This window comes from Medicago sativa, chromosome 1 (assembly GCF_051527215.1).
Source record: "Medicago sativa cultivar Bolivia chromosome 1, Bolivia_mono, whole genome shotgun sequence".
Lineage (NCBI taxonomy): Eukaryota > Viridiplantae > Streptophyta > Magnoliopsida > Fabales > Fabaceae > Medicago > Medicago sativa.
The window spans coordinates 69,375,462-69,394,778 of NC_140749.1; the positions used below are offsets into that span (position 1 = coordinate 69,375,462).

The 19,317-nt window shown below is 34.1% G+C and overlaps 2 protein-coding genes and 1 pseudogene across 2 annotated transcripts; 1 reads left to right on the plus strand and 2 right to left on the minus strand.

The window, feature by feature from the left end:
- Positions 1-4,530: 4,530 nt before the first annotated feature.
- On the minus strand, positions 4,531-7,494 carry LOC146956817 (PKS-NRPS hybrid synthetase cheA-like). Its single transcript, XM_085749746.1, has one exon. The coding sequence runs from the start codon at positions 7,492-7,494 to the stop codon at positions 4,531-4,533; it is 2,964 nt and encodes a 987-aa protein (XP_085605872.1).
- Positions 7,495-10,158: 2,664 nt separating this feature from the next.
- Positions 10,159-12,737, plus strand: LOC146956818 (uncharacterized; annotated as a pseudogene).
- A 4,689-nt stretch (positions 12,738-17,426) lies between these two features.
- On the minus strand, positions 17,427-18,977 carry EXL5 (EXORDIUM like 5). Its single transcript, XM_085731705.1, has one exon. It carries the CDS (start codon positions 18,662-18,664, stop codon positions 17,621-17,623), a length of 1,044 nt encoding a protein of 347 aa, XP_085587831.1. The 5' UTR covers positions 18,665-18,977; the 3' UTR covers positions 17,427-17,620.
- Between the last annotated feature and the right edge of the window lie 340 nt (positions 18,978-19,317).

The window sequence follows — 19,317 nt, forward strand, 5'->3', positions numbered from 1 at the left end:
AATAAAAAAATTATGATTGTTGTTTGTTTTGTAGATGATAACATGGACTTGTAATTGACGACAGATAAACATTTGACTAAGTAAAACCAAACAGAGCAGCATATGATCAAATATGTAACATATAAATATTAGTTTGTTCTCAATTCAAGCATAATGAAGAGAAGAAATTTTTATTTTTTTTGACGAAAATGAAGAGAAGAAAATTTAGTCTCTCATCATAATATCATAATTAAACATTAAATTGATTTTATGGTGGATAATTAATAAATTCGAGATAATAGTTTTTTAGAGAGAGTGGCAAGATTTTAATAGAGGATGAGGAGTTTCTATAGATATGCTACATCATCACAATACTTGCATGAGAATAAAGCAAGGTTAGTTTACAAAGATGATGATGATGATTAAAAGATTTAATGGGGGAAAGTAAACAAGGTTTAGAGTTTAAGTCCATTTTGTCATATCTACACTCCATCCTACGAAAAGCTCCAAGTAGCACCAAGCTTGAAGAGACTCTAATAGTCTAATTTGTTTCTCTTTTTTTTCACTTTTTTTTTTGTATTTTTTGAACTATCTAAGTCAAAATTTATTACCTTTTTTTTTTCAATTTCAAACAATGGAGCCCTAGCCCCAACCTTACTGAGGGACACTATTGATTTTAAGAAACATCGACTTCTCTTTTCACTTGGACCTCGCATATTCTTTCCACATGTCCCACACCACCCCCACTTGTTACACCAAACATTGGATCTCCACAAACATTTTCCCTTGTAGGTGAAAAAAACCCTTCTTAATTGTTGACCATATTTATTGCATTGCCTCATTTTTTTGTCTCTTTCAAAATTTTGTGCTTGAAAAACACCTTGTAATACCACCTCTTGTATCGTCATTAGTACTCCCTCCGTTTCAAAATGAGTGTCGCTTTAGGCTTTGGCACACAGATTAAGAAATGGAATGAAATAATCATTGGATATAACGTTTTTACTAAACTGTCCTTACTTTATTAGAAAAAGACATACTTAAAGTTGCATTGAAAATTGTGTGAGAGAAAAGTTTGAGAGGGTAAAGTTGGAAGAAAAAAATTAAAGTTGTATTGGAAATGTAAAGCGACATTCATTTTGAAACAACTTTTTTTTGCTAAAGTGACACTCATTTTGAAACGGAGGGAGTATATGTTATTGTGGCTTTAATGCATTTGCTAATTCTATCAAGGTGATCGATGACATATCTTTTGACTTTTTCTCAAACGATAAAATATCGTATTCATAATTTTCAAGTACAGCAGGTAATGAGTTTTTTTGCACTATTCTTTTATCGGAAAAATCCTTAAACATTGCCTTAATTATATACAATGCTCAATCTACAGCTCATATCTTAATGATCTTTTTTTGTGTTCTTCATACTATGCATCTAATTTAATCATGTTGCTCACCTACATGTCTTTGGTGCTTTGATTGCATTGATGTTCTTTTTTTCTTTCTTTTGATAAAGTTTGGAATAATATGAAATGTCGTTGAAATTCAAATTCAAATTCAAAATTCTTGTAAATATTACTTCTGACACACACACACAAAAATTAATAAGTTTTAGACTTTGCCTTTTTGTCTTCCTTTATTTGCGATCCTTTTTAGTTGAGCTAGTGTGGGATCGCAATTAAGGTGGGATTACCAACACACTCCCTCACGCTCAGATTCAATGGGCAAGAAGTGTGGCAATAAGTGTGGCAATGCGGAATCCCAACGGTAGATCTTGGATACGCTTTGATACCATGTTGAAATTTGGTGTCTAACTCATCCTTACAAAACCGGCTTATAAGGTGAGGAGTGTCTCCTCTTTATAAACTCTGATCAAGCTTCATATCTAACCGATATGGGACTAAATTCATCCCCTCAAAGACAAGCCAACATAAGGCTACTAAGGGATGATCGCAATTAAAGTGGGATTACAAACACACCCCCTCACGATCGGGGCAGGGTTTCCAACAAGAATAAATATCTTTGTGCCTAAATATAACATTCCTTTTATTTTAAGATTTATTTTTCCCGAATTAATAATTTATGATACATTCCGTTTATATCGTTAGTTTTTAAGTAATGCTATGTTGCATTGTCGTCCTTTATGTTATATACTAGTATTTTTTTTATTGTGTGAACTACTAATTTTGTACCACAATTAGAGAGAAACATCATTCATGTGTTCATTCATTTATGTCTTACACTATAGATAAACGACTCATTGTTTTAAGTTCGTAAATTTAAATCATTACTTCTGAATGAAGACATTGTTGTGAAAAATAGAAAGGCTTTTGTATTTGGGGATTCAAATATAAAGAATAAGAAGTGAAGTGAGAAATGAATTTTATGTTGTATATGTGAATTTTCTTAATAATAAAATGTCACACATGTTTTTTTTTCAGCATTAATTATTTTACGAGTGTAAGTATAATAATCTAACATAAATAACGGACTAAAAAATAATAAATTAAAGAAAAGTGTTAAGAGCTTGCCGGTGTAATTATGTCAATATGTAGCATTAATGTTTCCCTCTCAAATGACCTTCACATGCACCATCCACCCTCCTAGATAACACTATTAGAACAACACATGAGTATGATGTTTGAAATGTGCTAACACTCTTTTTTTCTAGAGAAATTTATATGCATGTACCATTTTATGGAAGACTTGTTATCAAAGTGGTCAAAGCTACATATATTTCATCCCGTAACAAAGATGTTATTGACAATCAAAAGAATATTTTCACACGCGGTTTTCCAAGCTTTTTTCTCTTGGGTATTTGTTAGAACTTTGCTCTTTTCCGTGTCAAAATTGTTTATTCCCCTAATTAAGCATCTAGATAAAAAAAGACAAAATAATTTCGAATAGAATCTTTTAAAACAAAAAGGAAAAAGAGAAAAGAATTTATAATATACTCCTGTTGCAGCTGATACTGCTGTTTTCTTGATCTACCCGAAGCTTGAATTCTTAGCGGATAATCCCAATTTAGGTTGAATAGTAGTACATTATTATCTAATTTTATTTTATTATATAAATATATAAGAGTTAACTCACGCTCGACATTTTTCAACGTGTTTTAGGTTCCATTGAATATGCTATTTTCCAAACTAAATCATTGTGTTTTAGGTTCCGTATCGTGTGGGAATCGGTACATGTGATTAGCTATATACAATAAATTTCCCGATTCAAGTGGACCTGAAATGGTTAGATAACACTTTTCATTTTGGAGTTGTGGTTGGCCTCAAACGTTGGCGTCTCTCCAATCAATCAAAAAAGCCATGCAAATTTGCTATGCCTCTTCAATTTCTCTACCAATTCCATCCAATCAAATAATGTCCAAAGTAAAAGCAAATATGCCAAAACCAGCAAAACAAACATAACCAATGTGATGATTACCATCTGCCTAGTGGAGGATTGCATTTATTCTTATCGTTGTTTTTAGGAGTTTATATCTTTCTTTTTTTACCCTGTTATAGGTACAAAACTTTCACCACCGTCTGTTTAACAATAGTTGATCTCTGTGAAATCGGTGAAGGTGAATACTCTCCTCCAAATCAAATTTTCTCTGTACATAAGGAGTCATGAATTGAATTCGTTATCACTAACTTAAAGGGCTCGAAGATATTTACCGTTTAGACTCATTCATTGTTTGTTTTACAAGTCTATCTTTATTATAGGGGGTAAGCAATATTCAAGATTTATTCTGTTCCTACATTCTAAAGGTTTCCAGGCTGCTAAATTATAAGAATTTTGCTCTCCACCCAGCACGTTTTGCTCGCACCCTGCAGCCATGCCAATTTTGCCCCTACGCATGTTAACTAACGCAAGTGTAATACTATGCGTTAGTTAAGTAACGTTGCGTAAGTTAAGATGCGCAAGTGTAAAACTCTACGTGAGTTAACTCACGCATAGGCATGTATGAAAAAAAACACTGCGTGAGTTAACTCACGCATAGTATTACACTTGCGCGAGTTAACTCACGCACTACTGATATATCAGTACAGCATTAAATGTTGTACTGATGTGCATTGAATGCAGTTTGGGTCCAAACCCTAAAATGCTCGTAATTGAACCTAATTACGTTAGTTTAACAATATTATTGGATAATATGACTTAGTGCATCAAAATTACACAAAAACATCGTTTTTTTTCACAATCACATAATCACACATAACGATCCAAACGGTCCAAATTACACAAATTAGCCGGTAATGACCCGTAATCATTTAAACACACTTAATGACACGTAAACGATCCAAATTACAAATAATTAGAGACAAAGTAAGTAATGCAAGCAATAATTGGTGTGACATAACCGGCCACCAAAAAACAAATTCATTTCATTTAATATATATATATATATATATATATATATATATATATATATATATATATAATATTAGTTACATATTGGCCACAAATATACAAATTACATAACCGGCCACCAAAAAATATGTCGGGGTGTAATACCACCAAAAAATAGGACGAACACCAACCGACCTATAACTTTCCTAACCTATTATAACCTATCTAAGAGGTCTAGTGATATTCCTAAATTGTCGTCCTCTTCCATGTCCTCCGTCCATTCAAATTCTTGTTCCTTTTTTTGCGGGGTGGGAGTATCACCACAAACAATTGGATTGTGCTCATTTGTTGGTTTCTTTGGCGGCTTAGGCTCCTTAGACATGAGTTCATTGAAAGCGTTTTGTCTATCCAAAAATGCAAAATGCCAATTCTCCACCTCACCAATCTTGTTGTTCATCCACTCCTTACAACTCGGTGGTAACGGACAACCTTCCTTCAAAATCACATGAAGATAGTGATCGGGAATTAAGCAAAGACGCATGATGTTGGAATGTGGATTAAGTGGAGGAGCACTTCGGATTGGGAAATATGTCTCACATACACCACCCGTTGTTTCGGACAAAGTCAATAGAACAACGGGTCTTTTGTAGCAAGAAGCAATAATGTGACCCATATCCGGAGTGGTCATCCACTTATCTGGAGGCGCAACACCAATTGTACGTTTTGGATGGTATAAACCATTCAAGATTATGTTATAACGCTCCTCCGTGTCATATATCGGCATGTAGTCACTCTTATGATTTCTCAACTCTTGAATAAGTGCATGACGAATCAATACATGATCTTCCTCATCCATCCCCAAGTGCCTAGCTATCACCCGGAATCCACAATGACCATCCCCTTTAACATTCACAATTTCTTCAACAAAAGGCCTCATGATATTTGGAATTTGTGAAATGTATGGGATATTCCAAAACGGTTTTGAAGTGGAGGATGAAGCTTGTGAGCGGGAGTAAGTGCCAAGGCGTGCACCTTTCCTCTTTGGAAGTGACCTCTTTGGTTGTGAAGGTTGACTATCCGGATTTTGAGAATCAATGGTCTCCCACCTAGAGGGGATTCGACCCGTTGATGACACTTTGAGTGTAGTCCTCTTCCTTTTAGGTGCTCCCTTGGTTACCACCTTTTTCAAAGGCGGAGACAAAAATGTGGTTTCCGGAAATGCAATTTGACGCATCATCTCTTTGATGTGGAGCTTCATATTGTAAGGGCTTTTCTTGAGAAGTTCTTGAATGCCATTCCACTTCTCCATCACGGAAAAGTCATCATCAATCTTCTCTCCTTGTACACACAACCTTTTCCAATGAGGGTATATATCATCCAAGACAAGAGGCAATTTTTGCTTGCTCTTCATGGCAATAATACACGCACAAGGTAACCCGTAGGATGTCATTTGAACACAACCACAATCTTCCTCACCAAATGCGAATGTATTGGAGCATTTCAATTCATCATAGATAAATCTCAATGCTTTTCTAGAAACATAACCCTCCAATTCTTTCATCATCTTGATCTTTTTGTATTTGTGCTCAAACACCGTTTTGTTCCTCCCGAAACTACCTTGTATTTCACCAAATTGCACCGCCAACATCTTGTGGATTTCATCCCAACATGATGCCAAATCACCCACGCTACTCCTCAAATATTTTTTCAAAACACCATGAGCGGATTCAACTATGTTGGTGGTTCTACACCCTAGATGCAAGACTTTATCCGTCCATGCCCTCACAAATTTCTCCTTAAGGTTCAAAACCGTTTCTTCGAAATATTTAATGAATTCCGGAAATGGCATGCATACCTCTTTGAATTTCAACAAATTAATTGCATATGATTCCTCCGTGGGAGATTCAACCAACTCTCTCCAAGCATTCACCACTTTCTCAACAACATCGCTATTCTTCATCTTGTTCTTCTTCAATTCTTTCTTGTCTAGTTTTGTACCCTTAGGAGGCTTTGGCACCACTTTACAATCCTTGATGCACTTGGACCTTACATTCTTCCCAATATGAAAATAACAAAGCATGGTGTATGTTTCAGGGAAAACTGTGCCAACGGCCTTCATCAAAGCACCATCCCTATCGGTGACAATCGCCTTAGGCATGTTGTCATTTGAGTACAAGAGACCTTTCAACATCGTAAGTGCCCAAGCAAAGTTATCCTCTAGTTCAAAGTGAAGAAAGGCGAAACCAACGGAATACGTCATTCTTGTAGAGGTGCAACCAACTATCTCAAACAAAGGCATTCGGTAGTTGTTGGTTTTGTATGTAGAGTCCATGACCAAAACGGTCGGAAAGGTGTTGAGCAATTTAATTGACTCCGGATGAGCAAAAAAAATGTCTTCAAGAGTGGTTTCCTCACTATTGTATCTTGTGTAATAGACGTACTTATGCTCCACCAACTTCGAAATCAAGAATTGCAACTCCGTCATGTCACCTCTTTCCCCCTTGCGCCATCTTGTTCTCACATTGTACACTTGCTTGATTGTTGTCACACTTTCGTTGTTGTTTTCCTTCAAATTGGTGAGAATATTCCGAGGCACCGTCAAGCTCTTTGTCATTTCAATAACTTTTTTCTTCTCCTCCGCACGAAGTCTACCCGCAATTAGGTGTCCTTGTAACTTTCCCACCTCCAAGTCATGGTTGTGCATTCCACAAAGCATTGCAAGCCACCAATCATTTGTATCTTTATCAAAGAAACCTTTCAACCTAAACGGACAATTACATTTCCTTGAGCCAATGCCTTCAAGGTTCGGTTTCTTCCTTGTCTTAGGTGGCTTGTATACCCCACTCCTTTCACATTGCATCGTCAAATACGGCCTTTTTATAACGGATTTATCTATACAAACACCAAATCCGGCCTTCACCCCTTGTCCGCGAACCCAAGTAAGTAACTCTTCTCGCTCCCTCCATCTTGCATTTGTTGTAAAAAATGAGGCGGTGTCACGAGCTTCACAAATAACACCGGTAGGTACCGGATTAGGTTCTTGAATTTTACCAATTCGAGCTTGAATTGGAATTTGGACTTTAAATGGTTTGAAATTAAAGCTTGGTTTGACATCGCCGAAACCTTCTTTTTTGGCCGGTTTCGGTTCAACGCCATCATCCGCGACTTTGTCAACCATCTCCCTAAATATCTATTGAATAAAAAAAATTACAAAGGAAGAAAAAATAAATTACTTGCGGAACAAGCTAACCAAGAACAAAAGTGGCGCAAAAAATTCAAAAAAATATGGCTGCACAGTGGCGTGACTTAAGTCACGCAGCACTAATGCACTTGCGCCAGTTAACTCGCGCAGCAAGCTAACATGCGCAAGTTAACTTGCGTACCATGCCCTACTCCCTACGAAAAACAGACGAACCAAGCAGGAAAACCAGCAAAATGAGATGAGTTTAGATGGTACAATACCTGATATTTGATGCTTGATGAGCGTAGAAACTTGCTTCCTGACGATTTGCAATGATTTGGGATGATGATTTAGACCCAAAAAATCGCACTTTTTGGGTTTTTGAAGATGGAGGGAAAGAAAATGGTGGTTGGAGTTCGGACTGATGGGTTTTGTTCAAAAACAGGAACACTGCGTGAGTTAACTTGCGCAGCGTGAGTTAACTTGCGCAGCGTGAGTTAACTTGCGTAGCGCATGCTAACTTGCGCAAGGGCAAAATTGGCATGGCTGCAGGGTGCGAGCAAAACGTGCTGGGTGGAGAGCAAAAATCAAATTATAAACTAGCAGTCAACCTTTATCTTATGACCTAACTTTTAAAAAGATTCAAGTCCATTTATTATACTATGAGAGTTCAGGACCACAATGTATGAATTTGACCCAAAGTCAACGCAAGACTTAAAAGTAGTCTCAAATTATTAAGATTCTAGTTACCGTGTGTGTGACATGTAATTCAAGCAGTTTGTTTGGGCCTATAGACGGTTTATGGTCTAAACATTAATCAGACCAAAAAATTTGGACAATTTACACTTCAAGAAAAAAGTTGTTTTAACATGGAAATTTGTGAGTGACATGAACCCCTAGAAAATATCGTGCATTTGCAAAGTGCAAAGCCTTCAGATACCGCTGGGAAATATGGTTTTAAATAATTTGGGTTTTCACAAGGGTTTACTCCTCACAACATGTGAACCCCTAATAAATGATTAGAAAGAAAACCACCAATCTATTAAATTTTGAATGTATCAGTTAAACCTTTCGATCAATGAGTCGTTCATCTCTGAAGACAATAGTAATACTAGTTGTTTTGTTGTATTCTTTTAATAGTGTGTAATATTTTTAATTATTTTGATAGTTTTAATTTGAATGTAAATTTGAATGTAAAAGTTGTATTGTTTTAATATTTGTTTATTATTGTCGGGGCCGGACCCTGGGGTGCAAGCAGCGCTATAGCACCGGGCCTCCCCAGGGTATGGGCCTCAAAAAAATTTATAGCCCAGTACCCCCCACTAAAAAAAATACTCTTTCTCTGATACATGCCAACAACGCGCGTTCCATTCCTCTCACCATCAGTGTTTCGTTTTTCTTCTTCCTTCATGGTTCAAACGCGACTCCCGACTACTCAAACTAGGGGTGTTCAAAACCGAACCAACCCAATAGAAAAACCGCAAACCAAACCAATCCAAACCGAAACCGCAAAAAACCGCACTTGGTTCGGATGAATTCGGATGACTTTTGCACTGAACCGCACGGTTCGGTTTGGTTTGCGGTTTGCATCTCAGCAACCAACCGAACCAAACCAAACCGCAACGATAATGAATATTACTTAAATATGTACTAGCCCAATTACATAGCTCAAGAATAATCTCTTTTGATTCGATTTTTCCATTGTTGCATCACATGTTCGATTCTAATTCCTTTCCATCTCTTTCAATTTATTTCCAGTGATGAATTTGTTTCCTTTATTTCCCAATAATTTGTTTCATGCTTATGTTTCTTCTTAATTGTACCTATTTTGATATAAGTTTTACCCAATATTTTATCATATAAACATCAAAATAAAATGTCCTATGTTTATTTTGTAACAAGTTGGCAATATTAGAGTTAATTTAATATTTTTTATCTCGCGATAAACCGCACAAACTGAACCAATCCAAACCGCATTGGTTTGGTTTGGATGACTTTTTAAAAATCAACCGAACCAAACCAAACCGGATGATTTTTTATCTCGCGGTTTGGATGACTTTTTTGCTCAAAACCGAACCAAACCGCACCACGAACACCCCTAACTCAAACGTTTCCTCCGACTGCATCTCTCAACCACTTCGATTTCTGACCATACCATCATCAACATCGACCATCCTATTGACGTTTTCCAAATCAACACTGACATTGTTACTCTGTTAGGTAAATAACCTCTCTTTCGTTGATTTCTTTTACTTCCATTCATGGAATTGGATGATTTTTGTTGAATGTTAAAATTGCTAAATGCTGAAATAGAGATTGATAGAGATTAATTTTATGAGTTTTTCAAATTGCTAAATTGGCTAGATTATGGTTTAATTTTATGAATTTTATGAGGCTGACAAGTTCAAATAGAGATTAACGTTTTCCCCTTTCCAAAACAACACTGACACTGTTCTGTTTCTAATTTTATAAGTTTTTGGTTATTCTCTGTTTTAACATGTATAATATTAATTGATAATGTTGCTAATTACTAATTATGTCTTTATTTTATTTTATGGTTCAACCTCAACATTGTATGTCAAATATGGTTCAACTTCGACATTGCTGAATTGCTCAAGAACAGTCAAGAATTCAGGTTTTATACTTTTTCAATCTTCCTCTATGCCTCCTAAATTGCCTCCTAAATTTCCACCTAAGATTAGAAAGTTTGAGTCTGGTGCTGAGAAGCGTAGGAAAAAGAAAAAAGAAGCTGAGTTAATTGAATCTCAAACAGGAGCTCTTGATAAATTTATTGTAAAAGAAACACAAATTCCTATTGATGATAGTTCTATTCCTATTGATGATAATGCCATTCCTATTGATGATAATGTTGATGTTATTCCCATTGATGTTATTCATGTTGATAATGTTGATGTTATTCCTATTGATAACAATGTTGGTATGGATATTGATGTTGAAAATCTGAATGATAATTAAGATGATAATCAAAATGTTGATGATGTTAATGACATTCACATTAGTGTAGATATATTTGATCCTAGAAATTGGGATTCTCTCGAGTCTAAAATGATTGAGTTGGAAGCTACAAAATGCCCTAAAAGAGATTTAAAAATTGTGACGGGTCCTAGAGATAAATATTCTAGACGCTTTACGGCTAATTTGTATACTAGAACTTTATCAAATGGAGAGAAGTGTGATAGAGATTGGCTTGTTTATTCAAAAGAGCTTGATAGATTATTTTGTTTTTGTTGTAAAGTTTTCAAAAGAGGGATTGGTAGAAGTCAATTAGCAAACGAGGGTTTTAGTGATTGGTGTCATGTTGGTGATAGACTTAAAGAGCATGAGACAAGTTTGGATCACATTAAGAGCATGACTACTTGGTATGAGTTACGTCAAAGGATGAATAGTTTTCAAACTATTGATAAAATAACTCAAAGATTGATTGAGCAAGAAAGGGATCATTGGAAAGGTGTTTTAAAAAGAATTATTGCAATAGTGAAATTCCTTGCTAAACATAATTTGGCCTTCCGTGGTTCCGTAGAAAAATTAGATAAAGATAACAACGTGAACTTTTTGGGCTTAATTGATATGTTAAATGAATTTGATCCATGTGTACAAGAACATGTTAGACGTATTACAGATGATAATCTTCAGGATAAATATCTTGGGCCTAAAATCCAAAATGAGTTAATACTTTTGCTTGCTTCTAGAATTAAAAATCAAATCATTGAAAAAATCAAGCAAGCAAAGTATTTCTCAGTGATACTTGATTGTACTCCTGATATTAGTCACCAAGAACAAATGTCTCTGATAATACGATATGTGGATGTTTCTTCAAATTCTGTTAGCTTTGAGGAGTCTTTTTTAGGATTTTTGAATGTGAATGATACAACTGGGCAAGGGCTTTTTGATGTTTTACAAGATGAATTGAAAAATCTTGATCTTGACATCCTTGATGTGCGAGGACAAGGTTATGATAATGGGTCAAATATGAAAGGAAAACATCAAGGTGTACAAAAGAGGTTTTTAGATATAAATCCAAGAGCCTTTTATACTCCTTGTAGTTGTCATAGTATTAACTTGACATTGTGTGATATGGCTAACTCATTTGGTAAAGCTAAAGATTTTTTTGGAGTTGTTCAACGCATTTATACTATTTTTGCCAACTCTACTAAGAGATGGAAAATTTTGAAAGATAATTTAAAAGGGTTGACTCCAAAATCATTGTCATCCACTCGTTGGGAGAGTCATATAGAAAGTGTCAAAGCTATAAGAGCAGCAATGTCAGATTTTATTGAAGCTTTACTTGAAGTGTCAGAAAAAGATCTTGATTCTAAAATAAGAAGTGAAGCTAAATCCTTAGTAACACATGAACTTGTTGATTTTGAGTTTATAGTATCTATAATTATATGGTTTAACATATTATCAGCAATTAATTTGGTTAGCAAGCTCTTATAGTCAGATGATATGCTTATTGATGTTGTTATGTCAAAAATAAAAGAGTTGATTTCTTTTTTTAAGAAATATAGAGAAAGTGGTTTTAAGAAGGCCTTGGATGATGCTACAGAAGTTGCTATTGAATTGAATATTGACCCAGTATTTCCTCAAAGGCGCATAATTCGAAGAAAAAGGCAGTTTGATGAGGATTTGAATACCCCGTCGGTTGAGCAATCTGAAGAAGAATCTTTTAGGGTAATTACTTTCTTTGCCTTGTTGATCAAGCTGTTGTATCTCTTAATAAGAGATTTGAACAATTCCAACAATATGAAGCTATTTTTGGTTTTTTGTTGACTTCTAACAAGTTTCAATCATTGGATAATGCGACTTTGGAGTCTTGTTGTAGTAATTTTGAGCAAGCATTGAAACATAATGAGAATTCTGATATTGATGGGAGAGAACTATATCTGGAGTTAAGGTCACTAAGGGATATCTTGCCTGAAGAAGAAATATGACCTATTGAGATTTTAAGATTTTTGAAAGGCGCGAGTTGTTTTTCTAATACAATTGTTGCATATAGAATTTTATTGACAATTCCCGTGACAGTTGCCTCCGCAGAAAGAAGTTTTTCAAAGTTGAAGTTGTTGAAGTCTTATCTGAGGTCTACCATGCTACAAGAAAGACTTAATGGCTTAGCAATGATAGCAATTGAGAGTACTATGTTGCGAAATATACAATACGAAGAGTTGATTGATCAATTTGCTTCAATAAATGCGAGTAAGAAGACTCGTTTTAGTGCCTAGAAGGTTGATAAAGGTATTCTTCTGAACTTGTATTTTTTTATTATTTATTAGAATATGGATATAATTTCTTATGTTTACGCATTTCATTTTCAATTTAAATAGGAATGGTAATTTCGTTTTGGTGTGAATGAAGACTCGTTTTGCTGCCAGCTTTGTGGACGCATGGCTTTTGGTGGTTCTGTGCAGGTTTCCACTTTCCTTTTTTGTTGTTTTGTTTTAGGCCTATTAGAATTGAGTCCTCTTACTTTTGTTGTTAGGTGGGTGTTTTTTTGGGAGGGTGGTTTGAGGTTCCTCATGTATATGGTAGTGATTTTCACCTTTGGGTGTACCACATATATACGGCACCTTGTATTTATCTTTTAAAAAATTTAAATAGAACATTGTTCTTTTAAAAAAAAAAATACATCTTTATTTTGTTACGGGCCTCATTTCACTTCCAGCACCGAGCCTCCAGATTCGCAGGAACGGCCCTGATTATTGTTGAAGGTGATATATTATTTTAACATGGTTTTCATGTTATTAAAAAAATAGACAACAATGGCACCCGGCGTGAGGGCAATTAGTATGAGTCATCTTCAGAAGGTTATTACTCACGTACTAAGTATTAACTTCGTTCGCAGTGTTGGAACAAAATTGGTTTGTACAATTTCTCTAAGGTTTTGATGATAACAAGGTATTAAAAAACAATTAAATATGCTAATATATGTTCAAATATACATGCCATTGACTAAAATTTAACAAGGTATAAACATGTATAAGAGCATCATAAACAACGACAAAGGTGGTACTCGGTTAGTTTGGCAAATACGACGCTCTCGAAAGTCTATCGGGTTATGGGAGACAATTTAGATTGGAATATGTCCAAACTCGGGCTATGTGGGTTCCTGCTTGTGTTTAGGTTTTCAATTTTTTATCCTTGTTGTAATTTGCTAGTTATATTCATGTTTTATTTTTTGCTTTGATGTATGATCTCGGATACTCCTTGTACTCTTTCCGTTCTACTATCTAATATAATTTTGCTATTAAAAAAAACTATTTTCAATAAATAAAGAGTATTAATTTTTCTTGAAGGAAAAATAGAATATTTATTAAAAAAAATTAGAAATTAATAGGCCAAATACCTCTTTTAATCCTTTAAGTTTAACAAAAATATCAGGTTAATCTTTTAAGTTTTTAAGTTTTAAATATGTTCTTGTTACCCTTTTAAGGACCTATATGAAAACTTAAAAAAAAAACTTTAAATAAGTGTATTAAATCAACAACTTAAAAGACTTATTTGAAACTTAAAAAAAATGCAACAACTTAAAGTATTTGAAACTTAAAAAAAAAATGCAACAACTTAAAGGATCAATTTAAAACTTAAAAAAACTTAAAAGGACGTATTGAAAACTTAAAAAAAAACTTACAAGATTTATTTACAACTTAACAAACTTAAAAAACTGGCCCAATATTTTTGTCAAACTTAAAGAACCAAAAAGGTATTTTGCGAGATTAATATATTCAAAATAATTAATATTACGGTTCAAATTTTTGTCTATATCTTAAGCACTGGCTAGTGGCTAGTTGCAATTTGGTGGTTGCTAGTTGCTTTTCCAGCATATGACTTCATATTTGCATATGATCATTTAATGTGTAGGTGCTCTGCTTAGGTTCAATACTGGCTGGCATGTGCTTGATTTGGTTGGTAGAAAGTAGAGACTAGGAAAATCTATAACGAAAGACCAACGAGATACCGTTTGATTTATGGTATGCAGCTGTGTATTTTAGTTTATGGAGTAGGGTACGATAATGACCCTTTAATTAAAATTGATTTAAATAATGAGCTGTTTTAGTTTATGGAGTAATGAATATAACCCTTAAGTTTGAGTTTCAGGTCCTTTAAAAAAAAGTTTCAAGTTTAGATAGCTTTTTTAGAATTTATACCGGTTATATAAAACTTCCCTCAACAAAATCATTATATAAAGGTATCTTCACAGTTAACTACTTTCCTCAAAAAAAATAGTTAACTACTTTTCGGTCAAATATTTTTCTAGACGAAATAACTGTTAGAAACTCAATTCTTTTCTAAATTTTAATGTAAATCTATGTCAAAATTGTAAAAAAAAAAAAACTGTTAGAAACTCAATTCTTTTCTAAATTTTAATGTAAGTCTATGTCAAAATTGTAAAAATTTTGAAACTAACTATCTTTTAATTGAATATTTTTATGCTACAGATCTCAACCGACTATCTGATCTTCTTCTTTTCAAATTTAAATTCACATAAATTAAAGTAAATATTTAAAAATACACACACACACATACTATTAGAAAAAAAAAATATAACAAAATATATGCAAAAATCGTGAGTGATAATTAGAAAATTGTTGTTATTCCCTCCTTAATAGGTGATATAATATAGTCAAGTCATCACAATATCTCCAACACATGGAAAAGGAAGATGAAAATTCTAAGGTTTTTGAATTCCTTCTTTGAACCTTGAGACTACACATTCAAACTTAGAAAACAAGTGATCCTAAAAATTAAGAGTTCATTGGGCAAAAAGGGAAAAAGAGTAAAACCTAAGTTTAAAAATAATAACATTACACTACGAGGGAGCCGCTTGAGGTTTACTTTGGTTCGACGAATTAACTCTTATAACAATGCCATATATGAGTTTGATTCCAAATATAGTGCCTCAAACTTTGGCCTTATAATACAATATTTGATTTGGTTAAAAGTCATGTATAGTCAAAACAAATTGGTTGGCAAACAAATATAGTGCCTCATAAACTAGCTTTGATAGTTGCATAGCTACTACTCAAATTTCTAATTGATACTTTTTGGGTGTACAATTTCATACACCCTCCGTCCCAATTTATAAGCAAAAAACACAAATTCACATTTATTAAGAAAACTAAAACATACTCCCTCCGTTTCTTTTTAAGTGTCACTTTTGAAGAAATTTTTTGTTCATATTTAACTGCACTTTCAAAGTTCAATGCAACAATAAATGTTGTTTTACCAACATTACCCTTAGTTATTTATTGCGGAGAGAGAAATATATGAAATAAGATATTAAATGATTAAGGCTATTATAATAAAAGTATAAATTATTGTATAAGAAAAAGCAGCATTTATTAAGTATCTTGGTTTGTGTAAAATGTTAAAAAGTGACAGTTAAAAAGGAACGGAGGTAGTAGTAATTTGAGTTATAGTTTTTTGTGTTCTTTTTAGAATAAGTTTCATAAAAAGATGTAAAAACAATTCTTGTTGGATAATGATTATGGAGAAAATAAAAAGGAGAACAAATTCAATGCAATTTACATTTAATTTTACTTTGGAAAAGATGATTTTTTTGAAAAAACATAATAATAGCATAAAAGTTGGTCTTTTTTGCTTATATTTTGGGACAAAGAAAAATATATTTTTTTTGCTTATAATTTGGGACGGAGGGAGTACTTCTTTTATTGAACAAGTAATTGTTATTTTTTTTACAATAAAGAAAAGAACTCAAAGAATATTCGCAAGGAGACACATGTTGCGCTTGAAAATCGAAAGAAGCAAATGACCCATGTTTAATAAGTCAATTGAAATTGAAATGAAATAAATAAGCATGTTTCATTAAAAAAGCATTAGAATTGGAAATTTTGCATAATTTTCTAGATCATAGAAAGAAAAAAAAATAAATATGAAATTTTACTTACATGTGATCCATAAAAAAAAAAAAAAAGAAAAAAAAAAGAAAAAACAATTATACATGTGATGGAAATTGAAACCATTGACAAAAACTTTTGCTTTACACGTTACAATCTAAGATTGCCTGACACAATATGCCACCTGAAAATGCTGTTTGGTCTAAGCATAACACACTTATAGCAACTACTCCCTCCGTCCCGGAATAACTGACCCATTTTCTAAAAAAAAGTGTCCCAAAATAACTGACCCATTTCAATTTTCAATACAACTTTCATCATTCCCAATACAATATAACACTAAATAATACTACTTTTATCATTCCCAATACAATATATTTCACTTTCCCCTTCATTTATACACTTTTCTTAATCTGTGTGAAAAACCAAAGTAGGTCAATTATACCGGGACGGAGGGAGTATAAATTTCCCCTATCCTAATCTCTTCTATCCAATGTTCAATCATGCATGTTTAATTCCCTTTGTTACCACCACCGTCCCAATTTAATTGACACAATTTTGTTTTTTACACATATTAAGAAAAATGTATAAATAAAGGGGAAAATGGAATATATTGTATTGAGAATGATAAAAGTAGTACTCTCTCCGTCCCATATTACTTGACCTGAATGACTCTGTCACGTATTTTGAAATTTCTTTAATAATCTAGTAGAAAAAATTACGAAAATTTGATATTTTGAAAATATTAATCGAGACGAATTTAACATCTTATATGCTATATTTTGTTTTTATATATTAGTTGAAAAATAGAGTCAAAGCATGGTACATGAATAGTGCAAATATTCTAAATAGGTCAAGTAATATGGGACGGATGGAGTATTATTTAGTGTTATATTGTATTGGGAATGATGAAAGTCGAATTGAAAATTGAAATGGGTCAATTATTTTGAGACACTTTTTTTTAGAAAATGAGTCAGTTATTCCGGGACGGAGGGAGTATTATATATAAAAAAAAAAAAAACATATCAATGTATAAAGAAAGAAACAGTTAAAAACTTCCAAAAAAAAAAGCTAGAGATAATATAATATTAATGAATTTCCTCAAGCAGAGAAAATGAAATTACAAAAACATTGTTACATTAATATTTAATATACATGAGTACATTAGGGGCAAGTAGCAACTACTGGAAAACCATAGCAGTAAAATGACATTAAAGAATGAATAGCGTTGGGTATGTCTCAACTCAAATTCAATTCAAATCAACAGCATTGGGACCCGCACAAGCATTCAAAACATTACTCCAAACCCATTGAACCATAAACTTTTTATCTCTAATCCCATTAACATTAAACGTTTTTCCACTTTTATCCTTCATAACTTCTCCGATATAACCACCACCGCCGCCGGTACCGTACAAACCCTCACACAAATCACCGATCTCCGTCGGCGCCGTCGGATCCTCACCGGCGTACCACGCGTTCACTAACGGATTCGACGAAAGCTCCGCCAATTCATGAGCAATGACACTCACCATTCCGTCTACTCCGACGTTCCCGTTCGGCGGCGAGAGTTTCCCCGGTCCACCTCCCGCCATGTAACTCGGTACCGCGAATGGATACGCGCACACTTCCGGACATTGTGTGCCGGAGTTTCCTACCCAAGCGTAGGGGAGAGTGTAACCTACCTTCGACGGAAAAGTAAAGTAGTGGAATCCACACACCGCACGGCAGTATTCATCCATCGTTACATCATCGGCGGTTAAAACAAGGTAAATCCCTTTCCGGTGGTCGACGGGGAAGGGTTTAGATCGAACCGCCGTGGCGATTACATCTTGAATTGAGAGTCTTGTTAGGCGTTTGCCGAGGGAGTAACGATAATCGGAATATTCACCGGCGATGGAGACTGTTTTGGAAATGTTAGCACCGGTTTGGTCGGTGTAAAGTGTAACAGTGCGCCACCAGTCGGAGACGGAGGGGTGAGGTACGGTTGTATCGGAGATTGAATTGAGAAAATCTTTGATGAGAGATTTGTGTGGTTTTGGCCAGTTTCCGTACCAGATAAGGTAGATATTGATCGGAGAAGATAAAACTGGACCCATATGGTACTTCAGTTTCACTAGATCGGAAGATCCTTCATAACGTTTTGATGATGATAATGTTTTCAGTGGTGGTAGTGGGAGTTTTGGGTTAAATTTTGTGTTTAGTGTTTCAAATTCTCCATTTTGTTCACTTGCTACAAGTGAAAAGAACAAATATAGCGAAAGAACGATAAGAAGAATTGGTGTAGGTGACATGTTTGTGAAAATGCAAATGAGAAAGAAGAAGTGAAGTGAAGCGAAGCGAAGAGAGACACACTCTTCACTAGGTATTTGAAATTGAATTAAGAAATGAATTTTTCAATTGGGTAATGTTATTTTAATGGGAGGAGACGGTGGAAGAAGGGTTAAGATTAGAGGAAGATTATATAGTAAAGTAGTAGTAATAATGTAAAGGGGGGAGGTATTTGATTGGGAGGGAAATGGGCTGGAGACAGCTGCCATGTGTGGGCGCACCTTTACTGGCCAAAAACAATCATAAATATCTATCTACTTTTTTTTATGTTTTTGAAAAGTGTAGATATTTGTTTGTTTGATTCTACTATAAACTTGTTTTGACTCATACTGACAATTTTACTATGTCTTGTTATTCATCTAATTCACAGCGGGAATCTTGCTTTAACTTTCTTTTTTGTTTTTTAATGTGTTTAACCCTTTTCTTTGCTAATCTTTAGAGGTACTAGTTTCCACTTGTCCATGTTTGGTTCGGCATTGATTTTAAGTAAATTGATCGTAAAATGAATTTGTACCGAAAAAAGTGAGTTAAATCAATTCTAAATGCTAACAAGTGTCTTAAAACATTTGGTAAGAAGTTTAAAGGAACAATTTTATCTTAGTAAATTGTGTATTCA

What these genes read in the sequence shown, in the direction of transcription:
- EXL5 (XM_085731705.1), bottom strand. Translation starts at nt 18,664, where the DNA reads ATGTCACCTACACCAATTCTTCTTATCGTTCTTTCGCTATATTTGTTC.
- LOC146956817 (XM_085749746.1), bottom strand. Translation starts at nt 7,494, where the DNA reads ATGGTTGACAAAGTCGCGGATGATGGCGTTGAACCGAAACCGGCCAAA.